General features: G+C 37.0%; 1 protein-coding gene across 2 annotated transcripts in view; it reads left to right on the forward strand.

Moving 5' to 3' along the window:
* Drp1 (dynamin related protein 1) overlaps positions 1 to 23,687 on the forward strand; it is a 265,058-nt gene that overhangs the window by 106,474 nt on the left and 134,897 nt on the right. For both annotated transcript variants that reach the window (XM_090391003.1, XM_090391012.1), the window contains exon 7: positions 7,007 to 7,111. In XM_090391003.1, the coding sequence (XP_090247129.1) occupies positions 7,007 to 7,111 (105 nt within the window). The remainder of the gene's footprint in view (positions 1 to 7,006; positions 7,112 to 23,687) is intronic.

The following is a 23,687-nucleotide window of genomic DNA, read 5'->3' on the forward strand; positions in this document are numbered from 1 at the left end:
AAACAAATTCCTACAAACAATAAATATTCATTAGAGTCAGTTCTTTATCAGGCCTTTTCTCAAAATTTAATCATCATCATCAACAACCATGAGTCCAATGCCCGTATATGTCCGATGCCATCTAGATATGATTCTTCCATTGCATTCTATTTTGTGCAAGATGAACTCAGTTTGTGTATAGAGTTTCTGTACCATTTGACAATGTCATCGCCCCATTCTCTGTTTGGTTTTCCTGTTTTGTTCTTTCCTTCAATCATCCAAAAAACAGCAACATTTTTATTTTCCTCTTATCGTTCATTCTACATATATGGCCAAAGAGATGTAGTTTCCTTTTGATTATTTTCTGGATCAGGTTTCTTTTGGTTGTATTCGCCTGTAGATTTCCTCATTGTTCACTTTCTGGATCCAGTTTATTCTCAAGATCTTTCTATAGCACTTCCTCTCAAATGCTAATATCCTCCTTTCATATTCTCTCAGGAGTACCCAGGCTTCACATCCATAGAGCATGCTGCTGAAGATACAGGTTTCTATAATGTGCAGTTTAGTTTGCATCTTTATAGCTCGGCTCTTCCATATTTTGTCCATGGCTTTTAAAATAGTTGTTGCTCTGGCTATTTTAATTTTTATCTCTTTTTTTGGGGTACAAGTCATGCATCATGTGGCATCCAAGATTATGTGAGGTGTTCCACATTTTCCAGTTGAAATCTGTTTATCGTAACTCTGTTCAGTAACTCCTTTTGTCTGAATATCATTATTTTAGTTTTTTCAAAGTTGACATTTAGTCCATATCTTTTTCCTTTTGTGTATAGTGTTTGCAATGTCTGTTCCAGCCTTGCTGCGTCTTCTTCAGTCAGGACAATGTCATCTGCAAAGCAGAGGTAGTTTATTCTGATGCCATTTATTGAAATGCCTCCACCTTTTTCTTTAATCTCATCTAGTGTTCTTCCCAGATGTGTGATGAAGGTGATTGGTGATATTGGGTCCTCTTGTCTTGTGCCTTGACTAGTGACAAACCAATCTCCAGTCTCACCCGCTATTCTGATTTTTGCTTGTGCTTGGCTGTTTATATCTTTCAAGTAGGTAGATCAATTTATTGTCCACACCATAGGATTCCAAGACAGCCCATGTTATATTTTGGAAGCAATATTATCAAATGCTTTTTGGAAGTCCATGAAACAGCAGTATAGCTTTTCTTTCTTTCTTCGTGCTTTCTCTGCTATTAGTCTTGGTGCGAGTATTTGTTGCACTGTACGTTGATCTTTTCGAAATCTGGCTTGCTCATCAGGAAGATGCACCTCCATATGACCCTTCAGACGTTCTGTTAGTATTTTCATCATCACTTTACCAAGATGACTCATTAATGCAATAGTTCTGTAATTGGTGCATTCTAATGCACTGCCTTTCTTATGAAGAACAACAAAGACCTATTTTTTCCACTCTTCAGGGGCATGCCCTGATCTCCATATTTCATTACATAGTTTATGCATTTCCTTTACAACTGATTCTCCTCCATATTTTAGCATCTCACCTAGTATGTTGTCATCTCTGGGACTCTTATTGTTCTTGAGATGTTTTATAGTCTTGTTCACCTCCTCTTCCAAGATGCCATTTTTAAAGATCTCTGCTGCTGGAGAGATTGCCTTTAGTTCTTTGATTACTTCTGTTGCAGTATTATATAGTTGATTTTTATATAGTTCGCTGCAATATCTTGTCCATCTGTGTATGATTTTGGTCTTATCCATCAATACTTTACTATCTTCATCTTTGACTGCTGATCTTGTTTGCCATTTCCTATTGACATTTCTTATAGGTTTGTAGACCTCTCTAGTTTTGTGTTCTCCATAGTACTGTTCAGTGTTGTTGCACTGGTCCTCCAACCATTTGGCTTTATCAGATCTTGTTGCTTTCCATACTTCATTGCATTTTTGACGGTATAACTCATCTGCTGCCTCTGAATTATGTCTTGTAAGTTTCAGTTCTCGTTTCTCTTGTACAAATTTTAGGGTTTCCTGAGTTATCCACTTCTTGTTGATCTTTTCTCTTTCAGGAATTACTTCCTCTACTGCTTTTTTAACACTGTAGTCAGTCGTTCTGCTGTTGTATTTATATTTTGTTTTTCACTTGGGGGTGGGTCTTAAGCTTAGTTTCCAATGTGTTCTGATATGCTGTTCTTAGCCTGTCTTCATTTAGTTATGAGATGCCTCTAGCTTTTTGGAACTTTCCTTTGTACTTCTGTTTCAGTTCTAGCCTTATATTCACAATCACTAATCTGTGGTTGTAAATATTCACAATCACTAAGCCGAATCAATATCAGCTCCTTGGAATGATCTGCACTGTTGAACTGAGGTTCTTCATTTCTGGTCTATTAATATCAGGTCGATCATATTCCTGTGTTTGCCATCGAAGAAGCGGCACGTCCATTTACGACAATCTTTTTGTTGGAATTTTTTATTGCAAATCATCAGGTTATCTGTGGCAAATTCCAGAAGCATCTCTCCATGTTCATTTCTTTCTCCATATCCAAATTTTCCCATCCCGTGTTATTTTTTCCAATCTTTGCATTCCAGTCTCCTCCAATGATTAGTATATCCTGGTTTGGCACCTCATCAATTTCTAGTTGTAGATCCCTGTAAAATCTCTCAATGTTTTCATATGTGCTCTCTGCAGTGGGCGGATATATTTGAATGGTCTTGATATTAAATATTTGGGCACTGAATCTTGCAACCATTATTCTTTCACTAACTGGTTTGTATCCTATCATTGCCTGACAGGCCTTGTTACTTAGCAGGAAACCTATGCCTGCTTCATGCTTAATTTCATTTCCTGACCAGAGAACTCTTCCACCATTTGATTCTCCTGACAATGTTCATCTCATTTCTGAAATATCCAATATATCACATCTGTATTTTTTCTTGAAGCAACTGCAATTTTCCAGTTGCCCAGAGTGTACAGACATTCCATGTACCAATTGATATTCCATCCTTTTCAGGCCTGAGTTTGATTTTTTTGTCTTTGTTTTCAGTAACTGATTTTTCGATTCAGCCCTGATTACTTAATTGGGGACACGGACCTTGTTTGACCAGGCAATATCCGAGCCAGCATGAGTCTTTTCTCTTGTTCTTTGGCATCAGATTTCAATTGTGTTTTCTTTTTACTGTCAGCACATCGACACTTATATGACAAACCCTTAGTCTTCCTTGAAGAGCTTGGGAGAGAATCAGGAGCATATAGATTTAGGCTTAGGGTGGCCTAAGCTTGCCTTGACACAGTACCGTCATTGGATTTATGTGGCATTTTATAGAGTTACTGGAGTTGTCTACTAACCAGCCACATCCTGTTAGTATTGCTGCTTCTTGTCCGGAACTGCTTATTGGCTATTCGTAGCTGGCCACCATCTCTGGTGGCCATTCCTTGATCTGCAACCTGGGGACCCATCCAGTGGCATTTAGCTTTGCCTCTGGGCAAAAGACCCCCAAACCGATGCCAACACTAATGGACGAGGTCGAATCATTTAAAGAATCCTTGATGATAATAACCTCTCCCTTTTAAATAATAAACTCAATACTTTCTTCCATATGCCTACCCATTCATATTCTGCTATTGATCTTGCAATCTTCTCCCCTTCCATTCTTCCACTGCTCACGTGGGACGTCGAAGAGAACACATATGGAAGCAATCACTTTCCTGTTCTTTGCACAATGTCGTCGTAGGAACCATGTCCACCCATGAATACCTATATGGAAAATTCCAGTCAACCTGGTCCATTTTCCATAGGACCAGGTTGACTGGAACATTTTTTCTCAGCATGCAAAATTTAATGTTGATATCACCAGTCAAACACCTATTAATGAAGTGGTCAAGTATATAACAGAGTGCATTGTCAAGGCAGTAACAGTCTCCATCCTGAAAACATCATCTGATACATCTATCCAAAGCTTTGGTGGAACCCAGAATGTCAGACAGCCCAAGAAAGATCAACACAGAGCATGGGGTATATTTCGTAGACATCCCACCACATCAAACTTCATAGTTTTCAAGCGTGCTTGAGCCGAAGCACATTATATGAGACATCAAAGTCAAAAACAATCATGGATCCAATTTACTACATCAGTTAATCAAGTGACCAGTCCAAAAATTGTATGGGATAAAATCTGGAAAATGAATGGCAGATATAGAACACATTGTTTGTCTACCTTAGACCATAATGGAAGTGTTATTGCTGATTCCAAAGCTATGCAGCCACTTTGGGAGAAAGTTTTGCCAGAATCTCAGCATCTGCTTCATATCCTCTTGAATTTTTAATACTGAAAGAACAGCAAGAGAAACAAAGGCCCTAAATTTTTCTACCAATGTTCTTGAGCCATACAATCAGCTATTTGTTAAGGAGGAACTCTCCTATTATCTCACCCTAGTGCAGTAGCGCCTGATGACCATCCATTACGAAATGATAAAACATTTACCATCATCTTCTATGGATCTGCTTCTCATTATAAAGTAGAATACTTGCGAGGAAGAGTTTCCAAATTCTTGGCATAAGACAATTGTCATTGCTTTCCCAAAACGGAAAAGATCCAACACAAGCAAATAATTATCGACCCATTGCTCTGACCAGTTGTCTTTGTAAGATACTAGCGAAAATGGTTAATGCCAGACTTCTCTGGTATTTAGAAAGCAACAATCTTCTCTTCAATATACAATGTGGGTTCCGTAGACATCGCTCAACTTTAGACCATTTGGTTCATTTAGAAACTTGTATAAAAGATGCATTTCTGAAGCAAGAACACCTTGTTTCAGTTTTCTTTGACATGGAAAAAAGCTTATGACACAGTCTGAAGATATGGCATATTAAAAGACCTCTATAACCTGGGTCTTAAAGGACACCTTCTTGTATTTATTAAAAACTTTCTTTCCAGGCGAAATTTCCAAGTCAGAATGGAAAATACATTATCTCAATCATATTATCAAGAACAGGGGTGTTCCCCAAGGCTCTGTCTTAAGTGTGACACTTTATGCTGTTTAAAATTAACTCAATCACTGAACAGCTTCATTCCAACCTAGACGTTGATGACTTCACAATTTACTGTCACTCAATTACCCTCGTAACATGAGGGTAATTGAAAGACAACTTCAGCAAGCAGTTGATCATGTTCCTCTATGGGCTCTTAGTAATGGGTTCAGGTTTTCAACAGAAAAGAGTGTTTGTATACACTTCTGTCGAAAACACACTTCTCACCCAGATCGTAAATTAAGTATGGGACGCACTGTTATTCCAGTAGCTACAAAAACCAAGTTCCTGGGACTCATCTTTGACAGAAAAACCTACATTTTTAGCACACATTCGAGAAGAGACTAAGAGAAAAGTGCAAGAGACCGTTGAAAATTCTTTGCACTCTATCCTCTACTGAGTGTGGTGCTGATCGAGCTTCATTGCTCCATCTTTATCATGCACTTATACATTCAAAGCTGGATTATGGGTCTCAAGTCTGTGGTTCTGCAAGGCAGAGTAACCTGTGATGGTTGGATTCCATCCCTCATCAGGGTATACGGATAGCTACTACTGCTTTTCGCACATCACCTACTCAGAGTCTTTATGTTGAAGCAAATGAACCAGCTCTATCACTTTGGAAACAATTGTCTCTTAATTATGCCCTAAAGATAAAGTCTCTCCCAGATCATCCTACATGGACTAGTCTCTTTTCTCTGCACTGGGAAGCTCAATATCACACACTTCAAACTGCCATACATCCTTTTGGTATGCATTTAAAGAGACTATGCAAGCTCTTGGTATAAATGTTGACAACATTGCCTACACTAAACATAACAGCATCTCTCCGTGGCAGGTTTGCACACCATCCTGCAACCTCTCACTTTGTCAGCTACAGAAATTCATACTCCATCATCTGTCTACCTCCAATTGTTTAATGCACACAGAGTAGCACACTCTGATTTCTTGCCTATCTATACTGATGGTTCAAGAACTAATACCTCTGTTGGCTTATAAAATCAAATCTAATTGCTCAATGGGAGTCATCATGGCAAGAAGCATTGATAAACAAAATATATCACATGAAACATGAAATTAAGCATTGGCATTCTAGTCAATATATAAAGAGAAGAAGCTCTTGCTAGGCTCCTCATAGGTCACAGTCATCTTACACATTCTTATTTACAGAGGACTGATGACCCTCCCATGTGTGAAAAATGCAATACATTTTGTTAATGTGTAAATATCACATCGCTAAACTTAATTTTTATGCATACGTATTGTATAATAATTCCTTTTTAATTCTATGTATTACTATAATAACATTTTTGTAATCTTATCTATATGTAGATACTACATTCCTTGACTTGGTTTTGTACATGCATTTTGTTTATTAACTTGTATCATTGTCTATTTATGCAGTGCTGTCACCTCTGCAGTAATTTTGTTTATATGTATATACTGCATTGCTTAACTTAACTTTTGTGCATACATATTATTTATTAGTTTATTTTTTGACTAATTATGTATTGCTGTAGGACACCTTGTATATTTGTGTAACCTTCTAGTAATTTTTTTTATATGTAGATTCACATTGCTAAATTAAATTTTTGCATGCATATTGTATAATTCCTTTTTGCCTATTTATGTACAGGTGTAATAGCATTTGTTATAATTTTATCTATATGTAGAGATACTGCATTTCTTGGCTTGGTGTTTTGTACATGCATTTTTCTTATTAACTTTATTGTTAACTATTTCTATACTACTGTAATAACCTCTGACCACATGTGTTGCTGTACCCTCTGCAGCAATTCTGTTTATCTGTAGATGCTGCTTTGTGGAACTTAATTTTTGTACAGGTATATTGTTTACAATTTTCTTTAACTGCTTATGTATAACTGTAAGCTTTAGTATGGCACAGTATGACCTTTGTTGTTTTTATGCCAAATAAACTATAAACCAAACCAAACCTTAAGACAAGAAGGAAGAACTGATAATTATTTTCTTTCTTGCTTATAGACCATTGAAGAAGCATTAAAAGATGAAAGCTTGTTTCTTCAAAGAAAATATCCTGCTCTAGCTACTAGAAATGGCACTGCATATTTAGCCAAGACATTGAACAGGGTAATTATATACATTCTGTTTGTATAAATTTAGATAACAGTTTGTATTTAAGTAAGTGTTTTTGAGTGAATGCATCTAAATATATTCAAATTATATAATTTAAACAAATTATTTATATCTAAATTTTATAATTTATATAAAATGCAAATTATATAATTATAGATACATAATAAATATATCTGTATAATTTATTCGTATAGAAAGCAGTGATATCTAAGATCAATTGGCTTAACTGGATACTTTTACTAGTAGCCCTTTAAGTCAATTAATTTAGCTTTTTTTTTAAATTCTAATTTTAGCAATAGTGTTTTAGCCTGTCACTGTGGTCAGGTTTGCTCATTTTGCACAGTTGGGAGAGGAAGACATACTTTCTAGAAGAAATTGTATCTTAATTAGACCAGCTGACTTATTTTCACTTGGCCTTTATAAGTAAATGTCCTCATGTTCTGAGGACATTTACTTATGATTTGAACCAAGTCTTTCAAACTAAAGGGTATCATTTCTACAAGTTGCACTACTGAGGCACAGGTGTTATACCTTTATATCCATTGAAGGGAGGAATGTTCCAGTATTAAAAGCATTTTACATCTTTAATACAAAAAAAAAATCTTCCTTCCATGGCATATATTTGCATTCGACACTTTATCAAGTTGTGTTAAAATGAATCCACAGCCTTGCAGAATGCAGCCATGATTTTGAATTTTATTTGCATTTTCATATAGAACCTCATTATCCGTTTCTTGATATATACTCTCAAGGGGGGGGGGGGGGGAGTTTCAGACTACTTTCACAGCACTGCAAGGTTACGTTATTAATAATCTGCTATCAACAATTTTTCCTCCAAATTTGTCTATTACTTGTTAGAACTCCAATATTGTATTTAACATTTTGTTCTTCTAAGGCACTTCTGACTGAATCAATCCACCTAGATCTTGGATTTCCTCTTGGTCTCTTTCCTGACATTTTGACATCAAACATCTGTTTTGCTATAAATAATAAATTATTTATTTTAGACCGCAGTGTTCCGATCCCTTATATTTCTAGCATCTCAGAACCGTTTGGCAGAATTTTGAAGAAATATCATCTCATTCCCACATATTTTCCTATCAACAAAATTTCTCATCTGTTGCCATCTACAAAAGACAAACTGGCACCTCTATCATTAGCTGGCATTTACCAGATACCATGTGAATGTAATTTAAGATACTTTGACAAACAGGCCGTTCTCTGGAAAAAATAATGAATGAACATATTATATCGAATACATCAAACCTCTCTGGTGTGGCACAACATAGCATTGACACTGAACACAATATCCAGTGGAATAAAGCTCGTCTTCTCCATAGATGCAAGTTTAAATGCGAACAGGTTTTCAAAGAAAGTTGCGAAGCCCTTTTACATCGGCCAAATTGAAATTGAAATTGAAATGATTGTCTCTCTCTCTCTCTCTCCCAAAAGTTTGGGAGATTTTTATCTTATGTAACCATCAAAGAAATAGTTTTAAGAATTATTTAATAATATTTTATTAATATTAATTTCTAGCATGTGGCAACAGTTTTTAAATGGTAATCCACCAACTGTTATGTACTTTGTATTCCATTCCTTTGAACTGCTTGTTGTCTACACTGATGATGTACTGTTAATTTCAGTGAAATATTCGTACCTTTATTTCATTAAAGTTAATTACTGTGGTTATCATGTAATTTATTATTTATAGTTATGCCACAGGTACCTTTAAAGATTAGATCTGTTTTGCTAACTTTCCTCTCCCATTCTGTTTTAGTGACCATATCATCTTAGTTTAGTCCTGTTCACACATTCTTGAATGCAAACAATGTCAAATTCCTTCCTGATGTCTGCATTTTTTTTAATATGACTCTACCACTGATGTAATCTGTTCAGGCACCTAATTTTGCTAAGAACAACTCCCATTTTTATGGTCTTTAATCTTTGATCAAATGCTTTATTTCTACCCAATTTTGAGATCCATAACTTAAACTTGGTTTGAATACTGTCTTGTATACTCTAGTTTAGTGGTTTGTCTGATTTTGCTCTTATTCCATATAAAGTTATTTAACTGGCTCCCTCACCATAAAAGCTTTATTTATTCTGTTGTCTATTTCCAAATTTAATTTACCATCTTGTCTAAAAACTGTGCCTAAATAGGCAAAATATTTTACTTGTTCTATAGGTTCTCCTATATTCAGAATGCAGCTGAAGTTGTTTATGTTCCTGCCTATTTTCATAGTTTTGTCTTTTTATTGTTGAATTTTATGCCAAATTTGTTACAGCTGTTATTCAGTTTAGTTACAGAATCCTGGAGACTTGCACTGGGTTTAGGAGTACAACATCATATGCACAAAGTGCATATGATGTTGTTCTCCTAAGTTTGATATCTCCAATTCTAATGTCAGGTTTAAGGCCACTCACTTTTATAATGTGATCCATATAGATGATGAATAAGAGTGGAGGTAACGTGCATCCTTGTTTTACGCCTGATTTTACATCAAACCATTTTCTTGTATTACCTTCAGTTCTAACTGCTACTTGCAACTTAATTATTGACTGTGTATTGTCCTATATAATGTTCCGTTTACCCTCACCATAAAAGCTTTATTTATTCTGTTTAAGTTAAGGGATATTACATCCCATATCGTTTCATGCCGAATATAGTAGAAACTATATAAAGTTCGGCGATTCCAAGCATGAGCAAATACCTGGATACGCAGCAACTGACCCTTAAGGTAGTGCAAGTTGAGGCAACTCATGTCAAAGGTGGAGCAAGCTGAGTTGCCTCAGCTTGCACTACCTTAAGGGTCAGTTGCTGCGTATCCAGGTATTTGCTCACACTTGGAATCGCCGAACTTTATATAGTTTCTACTATATTCGGCATGAAACTCTTTGAGTTTCTTATTCGGCTAAGAAACGATATGGGATGCAATATCCCTTAACTTAAACAAGTCATATGTCGCCGAATTGAAGCCTTTGGCTCTTCATATATCTAATAATTTATTTATTCTGTTGTTTTTTTCCAGATTTAACTTACCATTTTCTCTAAAAACTGTGCCTAAATAGGTGAAATATTTTACTTGTTCTATAATTGTAGTGTTTTGAAAAGCTTTTCCAGATCTACAAAACTTAAGTAAAGATCCTTGTTATATTCCTACAATTTTTCAATTATTTGTTGTAAAGTGAAAATCTGATCCTGATGACCTCTGTTTACTCTGAATCCAACTTGTTCTTCTCCAAGTTTCTCTTAGATGATTTTTCTCAGGTGCAATTTGTAAATCATATCTGGAAAACTTAGTAGAGAAATTCCTCTGTAATTCCTCACATTCAGCTTTATTCCCTTTTTTATAGATGGGAGAGATCTATCAGAGCTCAACTCCAATAATGTGGAATTCAACCTTTTGACACATCTTTCTGAATTATGCAGTGTAGCCACTGCAAAACATTTATACCTCCACACGTGAGGATTTCTGGTCGAATATCATCTACTGTAGTTGCCTTTCCACATTTCAAGTTTTTGACTACTTTTTCTCCCGTAAGTATTGATATGTACTCCTGTTTGCATTCCTCTTAAAAATTTTCTACTATGGTTCTGTCACTACTTGTTTCACTTACTGGTCTTTGGGAGTAATAACAACTGAGGATATCTTTATCTTCAATTGTCACTTTTATCATCTTTGATTCCTTTTTTTCAGTATTCTTTCCTCTATTTCTAAGTTTTTTTCAGTAGCCTTTGGTTCTCAAAGGAAATATAAACAGGGAAACTCCTGAGAAACAAGTACACCTTAATGGAGAAGGAATTGAGGTAGTCAGCAAATTCGAATACCTGGGACCAATTATTAATGTGAATAATTGCTGTTCAGAAGATGTCAGAAGAAGATTAGGAATGGCTAAAACAAAGCGCATTGACTTGTCTAAAATATGGAAGGATGGATCTATCTCCACAGGAACAAAGTTGAGGATTTTGAATGCAACTGTTTTTTCCAACAGTGACTTATGGATGTAAGACTTAGAACGTAAAGAAGTCTGATAGGAAAATGATAGCTGTTTTTAAGATGTGGTATTACAGAATGCTGTTGAGGATATCATATACTGAATGGCAAACGGATGGGTGCTAGAAAGGATCAGGAGTACTTTAAGGCTCTTAAGGATATTGACAGAAGGAAGTTGAAATACTTTGGACACACTGAAAGCATGGAAGGAGGACTTCTCAGAACAATAATAGAAGGTCAAGTTCCTGGAAAAAGAGGAAGGGATAGACCATCAGTGAGATGGATGGATGTTTTATGTTGGGCCCATATACGAGAGGTTGGCTGGTCAACCTATATCACATTAGTACCATATATGGGTAGTGGGTTGGGAAAGGAGAAACTTGTTTACATTTGATTTAAAAGCCTCTGTGTTGTATTCCTTGGGAAATACATCGGCGGCGGGGGGGGGGAGACTATTCTGCAGTGGCACGGATGAAGGAGGAGGAAAAGAAACTTGTTCTGTGGGTTTCTGTGAAATGATGTGGGCGGAAGCTGTGCATGTTTCATTGGGCTTAGTACAGAGTGGAGGAATTATTGATGCTGTTTTGGATGAACATTTTCCATGGAAATATTTATAGAATATACAAATCGCAGAGACCAAGCGTCTATGTGAAAGTGAGGGGAGTGAGTTGGTGAGAGATGGGTCATTTATGAATCTAGTTGCTCTCCTCTGTATTGAGTCAAGCATTTTGAGAGAGCCTTTAGGAGCCCCATTCCAAATGTGAGAGCAGTATTTGATAGCTGGGCAGATTTTTGATTTGTATGATAACAGCTGTTTAGAGGTGAAGTAGCATCTTGAGCGAAAGAGAGAACCTAGTTTTTTTGGAAGCTGAGGATGCAATGGTTGTGATGTGTTTATGCCAGGAGAGGCTTGATGTTAGGGTAATTCCGAGAAGAGAGATCTCATCTCGTCTGGGAATTTGAGTGTTATCAAAAATAATGTTGGGGGAAAATGGTTCTTTTTTGTGAGAAATAAGACAGAATTGGGTTTTACTAGTGTTGAAGTTGACGAGGTTATTTGAGTCCCATTGGAGGATGGCTTGGAGGTCAGAATTAAGGGCAGTGGTGGTTGATGTTCTGTGGGTTGAAGTGGGTTGTGTAGAGTAGGGTTTGTCAAATGAGAGGGAGGAGTGTAATGTGCTGTCGTCTGTAAAACTGTGTATTGGGTTAGAGGTCAACTGAAGCAGGCCATTGATATATAGAAGGAAGAGGGTCGGTGAGAGAACTGAACCTTGTGGGACCCCAGCATTAGTTGGATGGTGAGAGGATAGGGAGCCATCTACCATCACACAGTGTTCACCAGACAGGAAGCTGGCAATCCATCTGCAGAAGTCCTGAGACAGTCCAAATGATGGGAGTTTGCTTAGTAAGCCTTTGTGCCAGACCCAGTCAAAGGCTTTAGAGATATCAAGTGCAACTACTTGGGATTCGCCAAATTTCTCCATGGCATTTGTCCAGTGATGGGTGATGTTTGAGAGTAGAGCTCCTGTTGATCGGCTTTGACGGCATCCATACTGGTGGTCACTTAATAGTTGGGTACCTTCAAGGTAGAGTAGGAGTTGAGAGTTGATGGTTTTCTCCATCACTTTGGATAGGACTAAAGTGAGTAAGATAGGGTGGTAGTTAGATGCAGTGATTTGTCACCCTTTTTTAGGAATGGGTTGAATGTGGGCCAGTTTCCAGGCTTTGGGATATATTATTTATATTTGGATATATATTTGGGATAGCTTTGGGATACCAGTGGAGTAAGAGAGTGTGTACAGATGACATAGGATAGGAGTCAGTTCTGTTGCATAGACTTTCAGGACAATTGGAGGAATGCCATCAGGGCCAGGAGACTTTTTTGTGTCTAATTTAGACAACAGGTTTATGATATCTTTTTGGCAAAAGGATACGGGGGGGGGGGGACATTGCATGTTGGGCAGTCTGGTGTGACTAGAGGGCATTTGCCATTGTCAGTTATGTGTGGATTGGAGGCAAAGTGTGAAGCCAGGAGGTTAGCTTTTTCTGTGGGTGATGTTGCAATTGAGCCACCTGGGTATGATAGAGGTGGGAGTAGTATAGGGCAAAAATTACGACCAATTGCCTTGCCAAGAGACCAAAAGGTGTGGCTGCCATTTGGACAAGCTGCAAGCTTCCTTCTTTTTGCCCGTTCAAATTCTGTTTTAGAAGCATTGATAATTTTCTTCCATCTGTTTCGGGCTTCAGTATAGGTATTGAAGGAGGATGGGGTTCTTGATTTCAGCCAGTTATGGTATGCCTGATTTTTCATTTGTACCGCCTTGTCACATCTTTTGGAGAACCAAGGTTTAGTTAGGGGACAGCAGTTCAGAGTAGTGTGGGGAATGTATGTTTTCATGCCAGTGAAGATTACTTTGGTGATATGTTCGCTGCATATTTGGACTGGAAGACCGGAAACAACAATTCAACCATGGGGATGTAGCATAATGGTCTCAGAGACTGTCCCATTTGGCACTGTTATAATGCAAAACTACTCTTGTGTGGGAGTGACTGTGTAAACGTTGTTGCATGGGGGAGGAGATGAGCATTGGGTCAGAATTACCCAGGGGGCTCACTACATATTTGGAGGGGTCATTAGTAAGGAAGCGATCTAGGATATTTGGGGAGTGGTTCGGGTTATCTGGTATTCTGGTCAGCTTTTGAACAATTTGTGTCAGGTCATTAGTGATGGCAAATGTTTCAGCATCTCTGCCTGCAGGATCTGTACAACTGGAAGAGGAAAGCCAGTTGGTGTTGTGGGCATTAAAATCATCCTAGGAGGATGATTTCACTGTTAGGAAAGTGGGACTGGAGAAAATCAACTTTTAGGGAGAGGAAATGAAAGAGCTCAGAATGATTGGCAGTATTAGGAGAGTGATAGAGACAGCAGATGAATTTGACTGAGTTGGGGGGGGGGGGATATCTTTAGCCAAAGAAGGTTGAAGTTGGGTGATTCTAGGTTAGGTGCGCTCTGGCAGGGTATGTCAGAGCTGATATATGCACAGACGCCACCCTTGGGTCGAAAGAAGTTAAATAGTGTATAGTTAGGGAAGTTGAGATGGATAGTGCTGGGGGAAGATGAGATTTGAGTTTCTGTTAAAAAGAGTAGGTGGGGTTTGGCAGACTGCAGATGGTAGTGGATGCTGTTAAGGTTGGAATTGAGGCCACGAATGAACACCCACTTCACTTGGTTCTGTGAGGCATAGATTTGACCACAAGGGTCTTGCACGTTTCCTATGCAGTGCCTGCATACTTGTCTCCTTGGTGGCTACTAGTGGAGTCACTTGGTTTTTGCACTAGTTTGGTTTGTTTGTAGTCTATCATCCAACTGTTGTCTTCATTTTGGCGTTTTTCTTCTAGTTGTCTTTAGAGTTGGCATCTTTGTTCTTTCTGGACAAAGGTTAAATCAGGTCGAGCACATATGCATGACTGGGGGGAAATGCCCTTTAGCTTGTTGTTTATCGCTGTTATAAATTTGTCACAGGTCACTTTTACTAGATGTGGAAAGTTCATTCCATCCTTTCTTTTGTTTATGGGTCTAAAACAATGGCATTTAATGATATTTTTGGGATCGAAATTGCATTCTCCTGCTAGTTTATCGATGTCTTCTTTTAAGGATTTATCGTTTTCCATCACAAAGTTCAGGATAACGGCATTGAGTCTCCTATTTTCAGTCTCGAGCAACTCGTGTACCGTAGATGCAATTAGTTCATGAAGTTCGTTAGCTGGTATGGGTGCATTTGCGATCAGGTGCTGGTCGTCGAGTATCTCGAGCTTGGTTTCCAACTTTCTGATTTTGGAGGAGAAAGTATCTGTTATAGTATTAAGCTGTTGTTCGAGGTTTTCAACTCTCTTGCCTAGGTTTAGTAGCTGTTTTACAGATGGGAGGCACATCGTAGAGAAGTAGGGCTGGTTGAGATCGGCAAAAAGCTTTTTCACCGATTCATCTATTTTCGCTCAGGAAGTATGCAGCCAGTTGCAGCAGAAATCGCACAATATACCTTTTTTCTTTCTTTAACTTCAGTTTCACAGCTGCAGCACTTCGTGATGTCATTTGGTTTGTTGGCAATCAGCGACACTACACTGAGGGGACTAGAGGTAATCTTCCGTTGTTGGCCTTTGTTGCCGCCATCTTTACTTTGCACTGTAGGCATAGCAGTTTCACATGGCTGTTTTTTAATTGAAAAAATAGCTGATTTGATGGACTAAGGGTGCTTATGAGTTGTACTGAAATAATTGGCTCCTTAGTACCTTCTGTTAGTTTTCCGTTTACTGCTTATTTTACACAAAAAACACTTGTAATTACGATGAAATGCAGAGCACAAGTTTAACGTAACTTATCCAAAGTTACTTTTGGAGTGACTGATCTTCAGAGAGGTGAAGACTAATGTTGTCAGACATAGATTAGACATCAACAGATGCCAAATGAATGAATAGATGGATATTTTTACCAAAGTCTCTTATTTAGTTACTTTTATACATAGCTTAGTTCTCTTACATTTCTGTCTGTATTCTTTTAAGGCACCTAGGTTAGCCAAGTTATTTGTTAGGAATTTTTGGTATACTTACTTCTTTTTCAGAATTGCTTCTTTAACTGCTTGTGTCCACCTGGTATTCTTATTTTTCTATCTTTGCAGACAACTTTGCCAATATTTTCTTTAGAGTTTGCCACTGAGACTCCAAGGTTTGAAATCTCAGTGGCAAACTCAGTTTTTAAAAGTTAAACTTGTAATTATTTAAATTAAGGGGATATTAAATCCCACATTGTTTTTAAACCGAATAAGAAACTCAAAGATTGGAATCAGAGAGTTTCATGCCAAATATAGTATAGTAAACTATAAAATGTGGGATTTAATATCCCCTTAATTTAAATAATGTTTATATCGCCGAAATGAAGCCTATTGGCTCTTTATATTTAAGTAAACTTGTAATGTTTGTATAGTAAAGTCTACAGATTACCTGTAACAGCTGCTTGACTTTAATTCCTTTGAAAACCTTTTACATGATATTCAGTTTTATCCTACTAAAAACTAAGTGATGGTCACTTCCAATTTCAAGTCCTCTGTACACTCTTGCATCCTGAACCATCACTATCAACAATAACATAGTCAATGAGGCTTTTCTTATTGCTTGTCTTCTCTCCACATGAACTTGTGCACATCTTTATGTTGGAAAATAGTGTTAGTAATAACTGATCTTTAAAGATACCTGTAGCATGACTATAAACAATAAATTACACTATAACCACAGTAATTAACTTTAATGAAATGAAAGTACAGATATTTCATACTGAAAATAATAGTACATCATCGGTGCATAGAAAGAGGCAAATCAAAGAAACGGGAATACAAGGTACCTACAGCAGTCGGTGGTTTGCCAATTAAAAACTGTTGCCGCATGCTAGAAATTAATATTAATAAATAATATTATTAAAAACTATTTTTGATGGTTACATAAAATAAGAATCTCCCAAACTTCTGGGGAAGAGAGAGAGAGACAATCGTTCTGATTCAGATTTTGCCAATGAAAGGGCTTCACAACTTTCTTTGAAAAGGCGTTTATATTTAAACCTGCTTCTATGGAGAAGATGAGCTTCATCCCACTGGATACTGTGTTTAGTTCAATACAATGTTGTCCCAGACCAGACTTTTGATTGTTTCATGTTATTCGATATAATACTGATATTAATTAATTATTTTTTCCACAGAACGGCTTGTCTGCCCAAAGTATGTTAGATTACATTCACAAGGTATCTGGTAAACGCCAGCTAATGTTAGAGGTAACAGTTTGTCTTTTGTAGTTGGCAATATATGAGAAATTTTGTTGATAAGAAAATATTTGGGAATGAGATGATACTTCTTGATAATTCTACCAATCAGTTCAGAGATGCCAGAAATATAAGGAATTGGAACATAGCAGTCAATTATCTGCTGGATTTGATTAGTATTGTAACCGTTAAATTCCATTAACATTTTAATAGTGAGAAGTTCTTGTTGTAAGCTTGAGGGAGAGGATCACACAATATGTGCTCTGTTAATTAAAGACTTGATGACACCAATTTTTGGAGAGGTATGATGAGCAGACTTTTGATGAATGTATCTGCTAGTAAAGGTAGGTTTTCGATAAACACTGGTTGATAAATTATCAGAACTGTGCATGTAAGAAGGATGTCCAAGAATGGTAAACTACCAGCTTTTTCTTTTTCCATGGTGAATTGAATGCATGGGTGAAGGCTCTTGATGGCACTTATACTCAGCATGTGGCAATAGTTTTTAATTGGTAAAACACCGACTGCTGTGTGTACCTTGTAGTCCCGTTTCTTTGATTTGTTTGTTTCAACGCACTGAACTGTTATTTTCAGTACAAAATATCTTTACTTTCATGTCATTAAAGTTAATTACTGTGGTTATCGTGTAATTTATTAATTTTAGTAATAACTAGTCTGTATCCTGAGCAGAAATCTAGCAAATACTTACCATTATTATTAACCTTGCCCTTTTCCCCAAATTTTCCCAAAACATATCTATATGCCCGTTTGGATTCACTTATTACTCTGCTGTTTAGATCTGAGTGCCACTTTTTTCCATTTTCTTTGTCAGCTGCCTGCTCTAGTGATTCGAAAAATTCCTCCTTCCTTAAAACCTTCTGTGGAAACATAAGCACATAACATAAGTTTCATTTTGAAGTGCCCACATAACTCTATTTTTAAATTCCTTTCAATGAAGAAGTTTATCTTCATGTTTGGTGTTAAATCTGTTACTATTCATTCCTTTCCTTGATCATTATTGCCTGAAAATAACATCCCACATTATTTAGTAAGATCTCATCTGTATTTGTCTTCTTTGTTTCAGTAATGCCAATTATGTCCACGTGGTACTTTTCCAATTCTTCTGCAAACTGAGTTTCCTTTCCATTAATACTTCCTGTATTGTTGGTTACTGTCTTCAGTTCTTCTGACAATATGGAACAATGAAATTTAAAAAAAAAAAAAAAAAAGAAAGTACTATACATAATTTAGCATTAAAATGCAGCAAAGACTGGATATCTGCAAATTTTGATCATATGGCATTTTCAAGTACATAGGTTGTACCTTGTACAGATTCAATTTCCTTTAGCTTTGCCAGCTGAAAGAACTGGAATCAGATATTATCTGAAACATAAAAATTGTATTCCTCATTTTTCTGGCTTTGTCTGTTACTATTACATGATTTAAAACAGGCATCAAATTAGAGGAATGACCAGGTGGTATCAGTGGCAGAATCTTATTTAAAATGAAGATATTAGTAAGGAACTTGACATTGTTGGAATTGAGAAATGTGTGAGTATATCTAATCTCAGGTGGTTTGGTCACGGTCACTTAAACAGAATGGAAGAGGAAAGGTTAATAAAACAGATGTTTAATGCCAGGATGGCATAAGAGCCTCCTGAGGAAAACCAAGATTAGGTGGATTGATATAATTCTTCGTGGTTAGGAACTTTACTTAGGTTCAACAGTGAAAGAGGATGGAGAAGCTGAGAAGGAAGTGGGGATGCAGAATACAAGTGGGATGGAGGAACTGGAGAAAGAAAGAGAGAGAGATGGCTGGAGTGCTGTGCAATAAGAGGGTGCTGAACAATCTAAAAGGCAAAATCTACAGGACAGTTGTGAGACCAGCTATGTCATATGCTATGGAAACTGTGGCCTTGAAGGAAAATAACATTAGTACGATGGAGGTAGCGGAGATGAGAATGCTTAGGTGGATGTGCAGTGTGACCAGAAAGGATTGTCTGAGAATGACTATGTAAGGGGAACAGTGAAAGTTACAAACTTGGAGCGAAGATACAGGAGGCAAGGTTGAGATGTTTGGTCAAGTGATGAGGAGGGAGGATGAGTATATGCGAAGAAAGGTCATGTAGATGGATCTGCAGTGGAGCAGGGAGTGCAGGTGGCCAGAGAAGAGATGGGGTGGGAGCTGGTGGAGTAGGACTCGAGGATGAAGAACTTGGATGTGGAGGAGACTCACTGAGAACAGTGATCCTACTTAAGTGGGACAAGCTGCAGAAGAAGAAGAAGATGCAATGCTATCATGGTATCTGTATATCTCTTGAAAATAACATATCAGGAATTTGATAATGATAAAATGAACTTTATAACTAAGTGAGAGATAACCTTCGTCACCTTGAAAAACACAGCCACCTTGCTTGTTGAAAGCCTGAAATGGCTGACACTGTTTTATCTCAAGAATAGAGGTTCTTGCCACTACACTATTCCCCCCCCTTTGTATATGGAGTGTGAGTGATTCTTTACTAGAGCATGCTGATCATATTAGAGAGAGAACACCATCATCTCCTCCATTCAAAAGGTCCAGCAATAAGGTGGTTTTGCATGATGGCTGCTAGATAATAAGTGGAACTAATCTTATGATTATTGATTTGGAGACTTCTTGATCATCTGGTGTGTAATTTTATTAATTCTGCCAAACCTTGCCTGGTTGGAATCCAACTCTGGTGTAGGAGCTCTGTTGAGGTGAAGTTATATCAAGGAGACTGGGTATTCTCTGCGTGCAGTGTATGAGTAATCTCATAGAGCGGTGGCCTCTTATTACTCTGTTTGAGTTAACTAGAACAGTTAACTCTTTGTCAAACTATCAGACTATTGAACCATTGTTGTCACGTCGGTTTTCTCTAAATAATGGCAAAGGGAATTAACAGCCAACGTTTTTTTACTACCTAGAAACCCACTAATTAATCAGTGACCTCTAATAGCCTACCTCCTCTGGGTATGTCACAAAGTTCTGAAACAACCTGTGCTGTTGCTCTTGACATTTCAAAAGTATTTAGTGAGATCTAGCAAAAAGAAACTCCTCAGATGACTGCATTTTTTTTTTTTTGGTCTGCCTACCACTCTTTCCAATTGGATAGCTAGTCAAATAACTGACAGTGCAGTGAGTAATCAGAGTGAACTGATTTCTCACTAAAACAGGAGTGCTCCACAGTTTTTTTTTTCCATCATGTATTCTCTTTCTCCATATATAGATGACTCATTTACTTCAAACTCTGTCCATAGGTTTGCAAATTATAGCATGCTCCATTCCTTCTACTCATTTGACAAACCTTTTATTATAGAAATAAAGAATGGAAAAACTTACATCAAATGAAGTATTTTTATTGTAAAATTTTCCCCATATATCAGTTATCTTCAGGTTCTATGCTATTATTATACTTAGCTTTCAATGCTGCACTCTTGTTCTACCAGGTTTTTGTAAGAATTCTGAGCAACAAAAGGGTAAAAGCAGGGAATGTGGAATGTCTCCATCTCTTTTCAAATTATTTAGAGAATATACTTAGGCATGAGATATGCCCTATCAAGGGATGGGTGTTACAGTCTAGGGATAAGTGATATATTCTTTATTTTTTGTTAACAGCCAGGTGACAATAGCACAAAGAGGAGAGCATGCAGAATATATGAACTAAGAATTTAATATAAGCGTATGAATTGGGTAGACTTAAGATAAATCTTAAGGAAAGCAGAATATATATGTCATATATTTATAATATATTATATGTAATATGTAGCTCATAGGAGGAATTATTTCAAAGCTGTTCCCACGTGAAAGAGCTTGCTTTGGATAGCGAATGGTGGAATGCTCTTATCCATGTGGGCCTCGATCCATCTTGAGGATGGAAGAGAAGAAGAAAGATGAAATGGGTATAAATTGGACATACTAAAAGTAGTAAAAATGAAATCATTCAAGGATTTTATATTTATCTTGGCCAATGCTGTATAAATATGGCAGTTGAGAAAAAGACATGGATTATCATGTAAGTTAGGCAAGAGGAGCATCGTATGTGATAAATGAGAATTCAGTAGAGTCGGAAAAAAAACAAACAAGAGGGAAAAAACTTATGAAGGTTATCATTATCGAAAATATTTTGATATATGGAGGTGATGTATGATCATTAACAAAGTGTCAGAAACAAAGGCTATGTGCACTAGTAGGATGGCCTAAGGAGTCTCTATGATCCAGTGAATTTGGAATGAAATCATTAGAGGATGGATGGATGCATGAGTGAGATTATGTGCTAGAAAGAAGGAAAACTATGGCAGCATACTATATGTCAGAAGGATGCCCAGTGCAAAACAGGATAAGTCAATTCAATCATGAAGTACTTGAATGATCTTCTCCAGGTAGAAAAAAAAGCTAGGGAGGACTTGGAGCTACTGGTGGACAAAAAGTTGAGATTCTGTGGACATAGTGGACAAGTTGGTAAAATATACTGGTGTCCAAAACCTAAGGAAGAACACTATTTCTGAAGATTACAACCACAAATTTCTTGTGGCAATTTGTATAACTAACGTTTCAAGATATAGCAGGTAAACATTCAAATTTTTGAATCATGCACGAAGGGTAGTGCACTCAACAGGATAATTACGTTTGAAGCAATGCAAAGTGAATTGCGTTTGAAGGAAGCTCTTTTTGTGAAGGAATAAAGTTGCAAACTTGGATGACTTGTAACGTCTCAAAGACATCGCCTAGATGATTTCACATGGGGAAGAATTTTTGGAAAGTTTGAAGAAGGCCGCAGAATTACTGATAATGCCTGAGAGTTTGGAATCTCACATACTGTTGTATTCAAGCTCTGGGTAGCACTACAAACACATTGGAATGTGTTTCCAGATGTTTGTTAAGAGGTCACCCTCACTATCATAGAGTATGAAGACAGATTTTTGATTATAACAGTAAAATGTAATTGACACAATGTGGCAGATCAGTTTGTAAGTCGACTCCATTCAAGTTCAGGTATGCCAATACCTCGACAAACTGTGGCAAGACATCTGTGACAAGTAGGCCTATAGTCTGTTTCCCTTTCTCCACAGTGCATTGTAGAGCACGTTTCAGTGGTTTTGTATCCATAAAAATTGGAACAAGACATTTATGGGCTAATGTAATGTACGTACACTTGTGTAAAGAATTAAAACAAGAATAGACTTTCATTTATAATATACTAGCACAAAATTCTGAAGGAAGCTCTTTTTGTGAAGGAATAAAGTTGCAAACTTGGATGTCTTGTAATGTCTCAAAGACATCGTCTAGATGATTTCACACGGGGAAGAATTATTGGAAAGTTTGAAGAAGGTCGCAGAATTACTGATAATGCCAGAGAGTTTGGAATTTCACAAAGCGCTGTATCCAGGCTCTGGGTAGCACTTCAAACCATTGGAATGTGTTCATATTCAGCGAGGCCAGATTACTTTGCATTATGGGATACTAAGGCAAGTGATGTGAAGTCATACCACCTTTACCATGAGTTGCCTCAGACCTGAAAATACTTCAGGTGCAAACTTTGTTTGCTTACACTTGGATAAAGGATTAAACCAAGTATATGGATTCTTGGTATCTTTAAATTATAGTATAACCAAGTGTAAACTTTCAACAAGGTCTGTAATTAATTGTTGAGATCCTGTTTCGGCTAGATCTTTGTATAATTCTTCATATTGCACCATATATGACTTCAGTTCACGTTAAACTGTTCAGCTCGTTCAGTATTAGGATCATATGTAAGAAAATGACTTTGCAATTTACTAGCATTTGAAGCCCTTCTTTAATTAATCCTGCAGTGGATTGAATCTCATCATCATCACTTTTTTCTTTTTCATTAAGATTCTCAAGGACAGCTTCTATTATTTTTGTCATCACATCAATTCTTCAATATCTGCAAACGAAAAATCATCAAATTCTTCTATGCCATCTGCTAATCTTGATGATATTGGGATATTCAGTTGTATGCAAAAGTGCAGGGTTTTTCTTTTTCACACATTTTGGCCAAGAAGCTTTCCAGAATGTATTTAAAGTTGATTGTTTCAATTCTAATAATGCCAACTTAGCAAGTTTGATGCAATCCAAAATAGAAAATTTCTTCCATACATCAATAACTGTCAGTAAATTATCCTTATTTATTATATTCAAAATGTATATTGGAATGTTCTTCTTATGTAGTAAGTTTTGAAGGTAGCGATCACACCCTGATCTAGTGGTTGTATTAGGTGGCAGAAAACAAAATTCTACATTTGGGTGTCCTAAAACAGGATGGAAATGTAAGAAAGTTTTAAAGAGAATAAAAGTTGAGCAGTTCTCAGAAGTAGACTAAAATACACAAATATTATTCAAGAAAAAATGAAAGAGTTTGAGAGCAGGAACCAAGCCTTGGAGATTCGGTGGCAAGCCCTAAAGAAAACACTGATTGATTCAGCTAGAGAGGCATGTGGTAAGGTTGTCTGCAAGGATAGAAAAATCAGAACTCTATGGTGGACACAAGAAGTTAAAGAGACAGTGAAGGAAAAGAAGAAAGCATATCAAAAATTCCTGGCAAATAAGTCAGCTTGTGCTCTTAGAGAATATGGAGACGTAAGAAAGCTAAACACTGTGTAAAACTGGCTAAACAAAAGTCATGAGAGGATTTTGGCAAGAACATAGAAAATAAATATCAAGAAGGTGGCAAGATATTCTGGAGGTTGTTGAAGAAGCTCAGAAATGGAGGAAAGAGTGCTGTAAAAG

Source organism: Typopeltis vanoorti, chromosome 1 (assembly GCF_054136105.1).
Source record: "Typopeltis vanoorti isolate ZY-2024b chromosome 1, IOZ_Tvanoo_1.0, whole genome shotgun sequence".
Classification (NCBI taxonomy): Eukaryota; Metazoa; Arthropoda; class Arachnida; order Uropygi; family Thelyphonidae; genus Typopeltis; species Typopeltis vanoorti.